This window comes from Oncorhynchus mykiss, chromosome 25, assembly GCF_057628025.1.
Source record: "Oncorhynchus mykiss isolate SJ-2025 chromosome 25, ASM5762802v1, whole genome shotgun sequence".
Lineage (NCBI taxonomy): Eukaryota > Metazoa > Chordata > Actinopteri > Salmoniformes > Salmonidae > Oncorhynchus > Oncorhynchus mykiss.
In genome coordinates, this window is record NC_143046.1 from 69484421 (window position 1) to 69496180 (window position 11760).

General features: G+C 44.1%; 1 protein-coding gene across 2 annotated transcripts; it reads right to left on the reverse strand.

Annotated features, from left to right (window-relative positions):
• Window positions 1-441: 441 nt before the first annotated feature.
• LOC100136135 (tumor necrosis factor alpha-induced protein 2) lies at window positions 442-8234 on the reverse strand. 2 transcript variants are annotated; one of them, XM_021585007.3, is made up of 12 exons: window positions 8065-8234; window positions 7433-7645; window positions 5948-6596; window positions 5738-5849; window positions 5398-5520; window positions 4314-4408; window positions 4084-4179; window positions 2065-2191; window positions 1751-1873; window positions 1506-1661; window positions 1311-1432; window positions 442-1074 (listed from the first exon to the last, which is right to left on the reverse strand). In XM_021585007.3, exons 2-12 carry the CDS (start codon window positions 7641-7643, stop codon window positions 924-926), a joined length of 1965 nt encoding a protein of 654 aa, XP_021440682.3. In that variant the 5' UTR covers window positions 7644-7645; window positions 8065-8234; the 3' UTR covers window positions 442-923. The 2 variants fall into 2 exon arrangements, with proteins under 2 accessions (XP_021440682.3, XP_090077041.1); XM_090220915.1 differs by lacking the exons at window positions 442-1074; window positions 1311-1432; window positions 1506-1661; window positions 1751-1873; window positions 2065-2191 and adding an exon at window positions 2327-2872 and having other exon boundaries at window positions 8065-8209.
• Between the last annotated feature and the right edge of the window lie 3526 nt (window positions 8235-11760).

Sequence of the window (11760 nt, forward strand, 5' to 3'; positions counted from 1 at the left end):
TATCTTTTTAAATGGAAAAGCCACCAACTGCATGCTTCCTCAATTGAATCCCAGGGGATATTATCATCAAGGTCTGGTGTTTCCCCTTAAATCCTTATCACAACATATTATCAAAACACTGACAGTCTTCCAGGGGAGCTAGAGACATTAACCTGGAAGTATTGGCAGCCTATCCTGTTAATGTTGTTTCCTTCCTCTTTCCAAAGTAATAGGCAGCTTACTGGTAATGTGAGCATTTACCTTGGAACTGATACACAAAACAGTCGGCTAGACAAGTACTTAGTGGTGTATACTTCCCTTTGTCGTTGACAAAATAGTAACAATGACTTAGAATGGTTGACTAGCCAATTTGAGGGAAATCCTTGAGTAAGGAAGGAAACACTCAATAAACTCGTACTTCTTGAATCCATGAAGAAGAAATGACAGGGAAATATACAGAGGTGCCTTACAGATGTAATGCGTAGTCCTTTTTATTACATAAATAATTAAACATGCAAAATACAACATACAAATCTATAAGAAGCAATAAGAACACAGTATTCTCATGGAGGAAAAACATGAAGTAATCTAAAATAACCGTATTATACAATATAACAAATGTCTACTTCTCACAGCACCCTCAAAGGCTCATAAGACACAGCAATGTGAAATAAGTCCCTTTAAGAATGCCCATATACAAAAGGCAAGCTATTTTGCAACAATCTAATACACTACAGACTTGACTCAAGAGTGTTCAACAATCATTTGACCTGTTGTCACTAGTTCCCACAGCCACAAAATCATAAACCATACCCATTTTTACAATTTCTCGTGTCAAAATATGATTTTAAAACTCTAGCCTTAACCTTAACCCTAACCTTAACCACACTGCTAACCTCATGACTAACCCTAACATTAAATTAAGACCAAAACGCTAGTGGTGACTAGTGGAAACCCAATACCTTGGAGAAAAAGGATGGGCCATCCTGGGAGCTGGTGGTGTCTTGGATGTCCAGGAGGGTCTTCTTTATCCTCTTCACAGCTGAGGCAGAAAGGTTGGACTTGAGGCTAAGCAGGGCAGTCACCTGGACGTCACTGTGGGTCAAAGGGGAAAAGGGTGAGCTCATCTGTTTTTCAATTCAAACACAGAATCATCTGCAGTGTGTTATTGGCCTTGTGCAATGAACTTTAACTGAATTTAGCATTATGACCTGAATTATTTCTGTATCAATATCAGCCATCACTACATAGTATGCAAAGGAGATACAAAATCACATAGCTACAGTGTTGTGTAATAACAGTTATGTGAGTAAGAAGTATGACAGTTCAACCTGAGATCAGGGTAAGCTTGCCCCAGAGTTACTATTTCCAGCTGTATGGAGGAAATGTCTTGGAGTTTCAGCACTTCAGCAATCCTGGCCAGAATGTCACTCAGCCACTCCTCCCTGGAACCCTGTGAAAACAGTCACAATGTTATTTCCAGTGTGTGTGTGCGTGTGTGTGTGTGCGTGTACGTGTATTCTCACCGCTTCAGTGAAAAGTTGGTTTAGTCTCTGGCCATCCTCCCACACCGACCTGGCAGCCTGCTCCTGCATCTCTTTGTCTCTCAGCTTGATCTTCCTCTTCAGTAGCCTCCTCACATACTCCACTGTCACCTCCAAGTGCAGCTGGCTCAGCAGCTCCTGCATAACCAGCCATTCAATCAATCAACTTCTCAATCTATCAATAAATCAGCCATTACATCTTTCAATCGATCTGTCAATCAATTTACCTGATGGCAGGAGTCAGTCAAGCCCGTAACATCCTGGGTGTGTTTGTTAATTCCTTCCAACAGCTTCTCGAACACATGTTTCTTCTCCAACCATATGGGCGTTCCCAGACTTCTGTACTGAGACTGTGTGCGTGTGTGTGTGTGTGTGTGTGTGTGTGTGTGTGTGGAGAGGAATAGGCAGATAGACAACAGATCAATAGCAAGACCAATGACAGGCTAGTAGGTACATACATTCCATATATTACTTCCTTTTCTCAGATGCAAAGTCAAACTTTTCACAAAGCCTGGATTTTAGATGTGTAAGTCAGCAATACCTTGAGGTCCTTGTGTATGGGGCTTGTTAAATATCTGTAGCCACAATTTTTCATATCAGCTACTATGGACAAACAGCATTCCTTTATATCCACTGGGAAGAGATCTGCTTTCTTCACAATATAGTCCCTGTGTGGAATCATACAGGTAGAATGACTTAATAAGACGGCTCTGAAGAGAATGGATGACATTTTACATGCTCCTGACCAATTGTGCTATTTTGTTAGCTTTTTTGCGTTGTTTGTAACTTATTTTTAAAATGTATTTTGTACATAATGTAGCTGCTACCGTCCCTTAGGACCGAAAATATCTTCTGGACTTCAGAACAGCGATTACTCACCACGAACTGGAAGAAGCTTTTTCCTTCAACAAGACTGACGAGAAGGATATACTGCTCTCCCGTGAACAGGCCCAAATCCCTGTCATTTACGTGAAGAAAACACAGAGGAAAAGAGGACGCAGATCGGGCTGCCTTCTGAGATTCCGTAGGCGAGCGAGTAAACTTCTGCCTTCCGTTCTACTTGCTAACATGCAATCATTGGAAAATTAAATTGATGGGACAACGGGACATAAGGAACTGTAATATCTTATGTTTCACTGAGTCGTGGTTGAACAAAGACACGGATAAAGAAGCGAAGGTAACCTGCCTAAATGATTACCACCACGTAGTACTCACGTCGGTAGCCACGACCTGCTTTGAAAGGCTGGTCATGGCTCACATCAACAGCATCCTCCCGGATACACTAGACCCACTCCAATTCACATATCGCTCCCACAATCTCAATTGCACTCCACACTGCCCTTTCCCACCTGGACAAAAGGAATATCTATGTGAGAATGCTGTTCATTGTCTACAGCTCAGAGTTCAACACCATAGTGCCCACAAAGCTCATCACTAAGCTAAGGACCCTGGGACTAAACACCTTCTTCTGCAACTGGATCCTGAACTTCCTGTCGGGCCGTCCCCAGGTGGTAAGGGTAGGCAACAACACGTCTGCCACGCTGATCCTCAACACAGGGGCCCCTCAGGGGTGTGTACTTAGTCCCCTTCTGTACTCCCTGTTCGCCCACGACAGCGTGGCCAAACACGACTCCAACACCATCATTAAGTTTGCTGACCATATAAGAGTGGTAGGCCTGATCATCAACAACGATGAGAGCCTATAGGGAGGAGGTCAGAGAACTGGACGTGTGGTGCCAGGACAACAACCTCTTCCCTCAATGTGAGCAAGACAAAGGAGCTGATCGGAGACTACAGGAAAAGGCGGGCTGAACAGGAGCCCATTAACATCAACAGGGCTGTAGTGGAACGGGTCGAGAGTTTCAAGTTCCTTGGTGTCCACATCACCAATGAACTATCATGGTCCAAACACACCAAGACAGTCGTGAAGAGGGCACGACAAAACATTTCCCCCCTCAGGAGACTGAAAAGATTTGGCATGGGTCCCCAGATCCTCAAAATGTTCTACAGCTGCACCATCGAGAGCATCATGACCGGTTGCGTACCGGTTGCAACTACTCGGCATCTGACTGTAAAGCGCTCCAGAGGGTAGTGTGTAAGGCCCAGTACATCACTGGGGCCAAGCTTCCTGCTATCCAGGACCTATTTAATAGGCGGTGTCAGAGGAAAGCCCATAAAATTGTCAGGGACTCCAGTCACCCAAGTCATTTACTTTTTTCTCCGCTACTGCATGGCAAGCGGCACCGGAGTGCCAAGTCTAGGACCCAAAGGCTCCTTAACAGCTTCTATCCCCAAGCCATAAGACTGCTGGACAATTAATAAAATTGCCACCAGACTATTACATCGACCCCCCTACCCCCATTTATTTTGGCAAATATTTTCTTAACTCTTCTTGAACTGTACTGTTGGTTAAGGGCTTGTAAATAAGCATTTCCCGATAATGTCTACACTTGTATTGTGACAAATAAAGTTTGATTTGATCAAATTAGATGACTAGATTATGTCATGGTGGTCCTATCAATTTGGACATCACATCACATAAAGAGAAAATAAAACATACCTAAATTGTTCAACACAGGAAAGATTGGCCATTATCACAGTTCCGCTGTTTCTATTGTTGCTTCCCTTGAGAACTTTCTCCTGGAATTTCTTGTAGCTGGAAGTGTGTAATTTGGTACATTAGTAATAGATCATCTTGATTTGATAGTATTTGGAGTAGAATACAACACAATGCATTGTTACTTCATGATTCATAACATGCAATTCTGTCCTGCAAATAGCTTAAATTACCTATTCAAGAAGTCCTTCAACAGGCACGCAATCATCTGGACTTTGGACGTGTCTCCCAAAACTGTCTCTACTGATTCGAATGCAGCATGAACAAACTAAAGGGTGTTGGGGATGAATCAGAATTAGTTTAGGTAACATAGATGAGATGTTTTATTTTCACAATATGCTTGTGAGATATTTGTTATTAGAATGTATCTCTTTGGACTATAGGGTTGGCAGGTTGCAGTTATCCCTTCTCAGCTAGGGCTCAGTTACTTGGGGCCCAGAGAGGGGAGAGGTCAGGCTTGTCTTATCTGTGAATGTGTCTAACTATTCCTAAACCATGTGAAGGGATGGCGTGATTAATGGGGAACCAGTTAGTTGGCTCCACAATGTCTGTACACCAGTCACTCCCTACTTTTCCCATTTGGGGGAAGAGTATGGCAGTGTCTGGAACTATTGTATGTCCCCTCTGATGTTGCCCTCCTCTTGACCTAGTATAAGACCTAGAGGCTCACTCTCCTCCGTGAGCTTGTCCAGGAGGGGGTGTATTTGAGATGGGTGTATCTAGAATTGACAATTAATATGCCATTGGATGAGGTAAGGTTTTGGTAATATGAAGTACCAAGAACGAGATTAGAACCTTATCTTAGAGAGCAAACTGAACGATAATGTATAGATAATGCTGTCTGGCTATGGGATACTCCTCTCTCAAGTAAAAGTCTTCCTTTGTGCAGTTTTCCTAAGACCTGTGGTTTGTCATGTTGACTAGGGGGTGGATCTTTGCTATAAAAGATCTCAGTTGCTATTATGTTGACACTCTCAGAATTCATTTATAGACACTGAATTGATCTGAGAGTAAAAGGGCTATGGTGAAGCTCATATTATTAAAAGATGAAGTTTAAAGTATAACTCTGACTTGTGTGTGGTTTGTAAACTCTCCAATCACTTTGTAATACAGGAAATTACCACGACAAGGGACAGAGAAATAGAAAGTGAATTTGAAATTAATCTCTGTTGAAATTAACAAAGTAATTTGTGACTAACTGAATAGTAAGAGCAATATAGGCATGAAGATGCCAAATATTTCCTATATGATGTCTACCTGAATGACATCGATGGCCAAGGGGCTAAAGTAACAGTTGTCTCTGAGTTCTGGCACAGATCCCTCCCTCCAGGCTTGCTCCTCTACATTCAGCACTTTGTTGATCAATGTCTGCACCTCTGTCTGAAAATAGAGCATAAACAAAACCATGCATTATCTAACAAGGGATATATTTATCTCTGGGATAATTACTGTAAACGTAACTTTTTTAAATGATCTACAATCAATTATTCACATCTAGGTGGGTAAAGCTAATATTTTTCTGTTTGAAAACATAAACACATGGGTCAGAAAGCTGTGCTCCAATTTGCAGGACACATTTATATTAAATAATATTTACCTCTTGGTGAGTAAGATATTGATTCTCCAGGTGTGTTGTTAACTCTTCAGTCAACAGCTTTCCCAACGCTTCAGGGTTTATCGCCTTGGTCAGTTCCAGATTTTGTAGAATCCTAAGACAAAAATCAGGAGTTACTATGTTAGTCAGTCATATCTCCTAACCTCCTTATATAGTATTTGAATAAGCAAACAAAAATAAGATATCACTCACTCTGGGTAGGCAACATTCACCCAATGCAGGAGGTAAGAACAGTCAATCATGCCCAGTCCATACTCTGCAATCTTTCTCATCCCTGCACTGAAGGCTTGGTGGTACATTTTTCCATACAGGTTGCAGATATCCATGTCCTCTGGATAACAGCCCTTCACATCCTTCACCACCCTCAGCAGGTCCTCCTGCAGGCGTCTGCCCTTCCCACAGATGTCCCTCTGCAGGGAGGAGCGTAGCTTGTTGCTCTCTTCGGGGGGCAATTCGGCATTGACCATACACTCCTCCACCAGGCTCTGGATGACAGTGTCGTGGTGACGTCTACACTCACTGGGCCTCCAGAAAGGCTGTTTACTCTCCTGCTTCAGCCATCGCCTATCCTGCTCCTCCTCCTGTAGGATAGCCTTCACTGCAGACTTCAGAACTTCCAGACTGTCTTTGTCCGGACTGAGAGAACTCTTCACAGCCAGGTCTATGTGGCTGAGGAGGCCTTTGCGATCTCTGGCGAGCTTCTCTTTCTCCTTCTCCCTCTCTGTGGTCGGCTGAACTACTTCTGAGATCCGTCCATATAGATGCTCCTCTCTGTCTATCAGCTGTTGGCCAGCAGCAGAGAGGTGATTTCTCTCAAGATTCTGCTCAAAAGTCAACAACTCTGAGGGAAAAGACAACAAAAACAGTGTTGTGTTTACAGTGTCTAAACTATTTGCCATTAAACATGTACATACGTATGACGTGTTAGAACCAGTGGTGGGAAAAGTACCCAATTGTCATACTTGAGTAAAAGTATAGATACCTTAATATAAGGTTACTCAAGTCACCCAGCAAAATACTTACCTACTTGAGTAAAAGTCTAAAAGTATTTGTTTTAAACTATACTTAAGTATCAAAAGTAAATGTAATTGCTAAAATATACTTAGGTATCAGAAGTTAAAGTTAAAGCATAAATAATTTCAAAGTCCTTATATTAAGCAAAGCAGATGGCTCCATTTTCTTGTACACTCCAACCCTCAGACATTATTTACAAACAATGCACTTATATTTAGTAGGTATGACAGACCAGAGGCAGTAGGGATGACCACCTGTATTCTTGATAAGGGTGTGAATTTGACAATTTTCCTGTCCTGCTAAGCATTAATCATGTAACAAGTACTTTTGGGTGTCAGGGAAAATGTTTGGAGTAAAAAGTACATTTTCTTTAGGAATGTAGTGAATTACAAGTAAAAATGGTCAAAAAATATAAATAGTAAAGTAAAGTACAGCTACCCCAAAAAACTACTTAAGTAGTACTTTAAAGTACTTTTACATCATTGGTTAGAACTATCTACAGATGTGGTATAAACAAATAAATCAGTCATGAGAAAAATGTACATTTAATTTCTGGGATTTTTATGATAACCTATGATAACCTAGGAATTATAAAATGTAAAAAATAAAAAAAAGACATGGAATTACAGATAGAGGGGAGAACTCGTTGTAGGTTTCACTCACCCTTCTGGGGGGCAGCTATAAGACTGGATGTGTTGGGTACATCTGGAAAGGAGACGTGGCTGTTGCTCTTGGAATTCCGTCTAAGGATAGGGGGCAGTGTAAAATGTTTAAACTTTCTTCCAGCTGATGTTGTCTTTCCACTGTGTTCCACTGGAGATTCTGGTTTAGTGGATCCTATTCCTGGGGTGTTGCTGGTCCGCAGGGTCCTCATTGCTACAAAGAGACAGTCATAGACAGGTGGTCACTTACTGCATTTGCAATGTGTTCTAAACTGATTGTGTTCAATCTGCTGCATTGTTAAATATTGTAGCGATATTAACCCAACACCTAGCGACCTCAGCAAGAGGTTTGGACCTCTTAGCATAACGGTTGAAGTATTGGTTTGACTATCGCTTGACCATTGTTCGAGTCTTGGTCTGGCCACATCCCGCCGGGTACTCTACAATATTTAAAGCCGTTTTTATGTCACATTATCTCTATCTACCCGTAACAAAAATTGAGGAAAAGGTTAGAAATACAGTCGGCATATATGTATATATAATTGCCAAGTATATTTTGTAAATGAAAACATTTGACATCATAAGTAAACTTTCAGTATGCAGAGGCAAAATAAAGCTTGCATAAAGACCTACCTGCTGAAGCCAGATAGAAAAATATGTGTGAACTGAAAGGAATCGATCTACTCTCATGACAGTACAGATAACGTCTGCATATCGTAAAAACACTTCAATTTATAGGCTGCAGCAAGACAGGGTGGGCTCGCGAGGCAGCCTGGTCTCATAGACTAGACGTACCATAGTACACTTAAATCCAGGAAACTCACATCATTATGATATGTTATGTTTGGTATGGTTGCATAAGACCACGGCCGACCACTGCCCCAAAACAATGACAATTTCTCTCAACCAGTGGCATATGGGGGTTTTAGGTGAGCGCTGATGCCGCCCTAAGATAAGCAGTGCCCACTTTGTAAAAGACAGGGGCGCAAAATATTTTGCTTGTCCATTCCCAGTGCTCTCACCAGGGTGCTGTTGGAGTGGCAAAGCTAAAATACCACCTCTGCAAAACGAACAACTCAACTTGACCCTGCCTACCCAATAGCAGTCAGTTATCCCTTGTCATTCATCCCCCAGATCTGATTGATGCCACTCTGCTTTACCACTGAGCTAGTTTACAGCTAGGGACTGTTCCTCAAACTCAACAGTAAGGGCCATATGGTAAAGTGGGCTATCCTCAGTGCCTAGTGCCTATGCTGCCTCGCTCTCGTTCCACCAGGATCGTCCAGGCCAGAGCTTCCACCGTAGCCCACTATGAGAGCCCACTATGAGAGCCCACTATTTCGTGGATTGACTAAGCCCAGAATCACCATTCTTATGACGCTGACCAATGCACTCAGTACCTATAGTTCTGTCTCAGGTTCTTTTATTCCAGCAACTCGGGGTCACAATGGACAAATTAACCAATGTTAAAAATCCTCATTCAACCAAGTCAATCTCAGAAACCTAGAGTAAAACGACATGCACTTGTAAGACTATTTGATGACATAGGGTTTCAGAACAATAAAGCAAGTTTATTCAAAATTCCAGAAACAGGCATAAAAAGTCCCAGTTCAATCAATCAATATTGTGATAAGCAAAAGTTAGATACCTGGATTTCACATGACTGAATACAGATATGCATCTGTTAGTCACAGATACCTTAAAGAAATGTAGCGGGGTGGATTAGAAAACCAGTCAGTATCTGGTGTGACCATTTGCCTCATGCAGCACGACAAGCTGTTGAATGTTATCCCACTCCTCTAAAATGTCTGGGCGAAATTGCTGGATATTGGCAGGAACTGGAACACGCTGTCGTACACATCATTCCAGAACATCCCAAACTGGCTCAATGGGTGACATGTCTGGTGAGTATTTAGGCCATGGTGTCACGTTCTTACCTTAGTTCTGTTATTATATCTTTGTTTTAGTATGGTGAGTTGGGTGGGTTGTCTATGTTATTTTTTCTATAATTTGGGATTTCTGTGTTAGGCCTAGTATGGTTCTCAATCAGGGGCAGCTGTCAATCGTTGTCCCTGATTGAGAATCATACTTAGGTAGCCTGGTTTCACTTTTGAGTTGTGGGTGTTTATTTTCCGTGTCGGTGTTTGTGCCACACGGGACTGTTTCGTTTGTGTCGTTGATTCACATTTATTGTTTTGTATTTCAGTGTTCATTTTGATTAAACATTATGGTCACTTACCACGCTGCACATTGGTCCTCCGATCCTTCTCACTACTCCTCCTCAGAAGAGGAGGACGAGAACCCTTACAGAAACACCCACCAACCAAGGACCAAGCAGCGTGGTAGCGGGCAGCAGCGATCTCCGGACTCCTGGACATGGGAGGAGATACTTGACGGCAAGGGACACTGGGCACAGGCTGGGGAATATCGCCGGCAGAGCTGGAGGCAGCGAAAGCTGAGCAGCGGCGATATGAGGAGGCAGCACGGCAGTGCGACAGGCACGAGAGGCAGCCCCAACATTTTTTGGGGAGGGGGCACACGGGGAGTGGGGCAGAGTAAGGTTGGAGACCTGAGCCCACTCCACGTGCTTATCGGAAGAAGCGCATTACTGGTCAGGCACCGTATTATGCGGTCAAATGCACGGTGTCGCCAGTACGCGCAAGTGCCATGCAAGAGTAGGCATCCAGCCAGGGCGTGTTGTGCCAGCCCAGCGTGGTTGGTCTCCAGTACGCCGTTTCGGTCCAGGGTATCCTGCGCCGGCGCTGCGTGCTGTGTCTCCAAGGCGCTGGGAGGGTGCAGTGCGTTCTATGCCTGCGCTCCACCCGTGCCGGGTGAATGTGGGTATTGAGCCGAAGGGAGAGGTGCGAGTGGTATGCACCAGAGCTCCAGTGCTTACCCACAGCCCGGTTCAACCTGTGCCTGCACTCGGGAGGGTCCGGGCTAAAGTGGGCATCCAGCCTGGAGGAGTGGTGCCAAGCCTGCGCACCAGAGCTCCAGTGCTCCCCCCACAGCCCGGTCCATCCGGTGCCTCCATGCACCAGGCCTCCTGTAGGTCTCCCCAGCCTGGTGGGCCCTGTGGCAGCCCCACGCACCAGGCTGTCTCTCTGTCTCCTCCCTACAGGAGCTCCCGCCTGTCCGGCGCTGCCGGAATCTCCCGTCCATTCGGGACCCCTGGTGAGGGTCCCCAGTCCAAGGTCGGCGGCGAGGATCGCCGCTCTTAAGAGGCCAAGGAGGCGAATAGAGAGGTGGAGAAGGACTATGGTGGAGTGGGTTCCACGTCCCGCGCCAGAGCCGTCACCGCGGACAGACCCTCCCCTATAGGTTTAGGTTTTGCGCCGTTGTCCGCACCTTTGGGGGGGGGGGGGGGGGTACAGTCACGTTCTGACCTTAGTTCTGTTATTATATATTTGTTTTAGTATGGTCAGGGCGTGAGTTGGGTGGGTTGTCTATGTTCGTTTTTCTATAATTTGGGATTTCTGTGTTCGGCCTAGTATGGTTCTCAACGTACTGCCGGTCGGTTAGACGTACTGACAAAATTCTCTAAAACAACGTTGGAGGTGGCTTATGGTAGAGAAATTAACATTACATTCTCTGGCAACAGCTCTGGTGGACATTCCTGCAGTAACATGCCAATAGTGCGCTCCCTTAAAACTTGAGACTTCAGTGGCGTTGTGTGACAAAACTGCACATCTTAGAGAGGCCTTTTATTGTCCCCAGCACAAGATGCTGTTTGATGATCATGCTGTTTAATCAGCTTCTTGATATGCCACACCTATCAGGTGGATGGATTATCTTGGCAAAGGAGAAATGCTCACTAACTTTAAGGACAGACGCTGGAGACGAGAAGCAAGTACAGGGAGTGAACATTTAATGAAAACGCAGACATGAAACAGAACACGGACAGCGTCTGGACAGGGGAAACGTAACCGACAATAATGCTGACACGGGGAACCAACTGCGGAACAGACAGATATAGATGGGGCAATCAACAAGGTGAAGGAGTCCAGGGGTGAGTCCAATGAGAGCTGCTGCGTGTAATGATGGTGACAGGTTTGCGTAATGAAGGGCGCCAGAGAGGGGGAAAGGGAGCAGGCGTGACACTAACAGGGATGTAAACAAATTTGTGCAAAATTATTTTGAGAAATAAGCTCTTTGTGTGTATGGAACATTTCTGTGATCTTTATTCAGCTCTTTGAAAAAGGAGGGAGTTGTGTAGTGACCCTGGATTATAAATGCTGATATAGACTCTGCAGCTGGAGCATGCTTGCAGTGAAAGCTTAGTTGTTTGATTTATTTTCTGTTATGTAATGTCATTGCGTTCTAGACTTG

What these genes read in the sequence shown, in the direction of transcription:
- LOC100136135 (XM_021585007.3), bottom strand. Translation starts at nt 7,643, where the DNA reads ATGAGGACCCTGCGGACCAGCAACACCCCAGGAATAGGATCCACTAAA. An exon ending in ACCAACTTTTCACTGAAGCG is followed by an intron (nt 1,433 to 1,505) that starts GTGAGAATACAC and finishes CTGTTTTCACAG; the next exon opens with GGTTCCAGGGAGGAGTGGCT. An exon ending in CAAGCTTACCCTGATCTCAG is followed by an intron (nt 1,075 to 1,310) that starts GTTGAACTGTCA and finishes TTTGACCCACAG; the next exon opens with TGACGTCCAGGTGACTGCCC.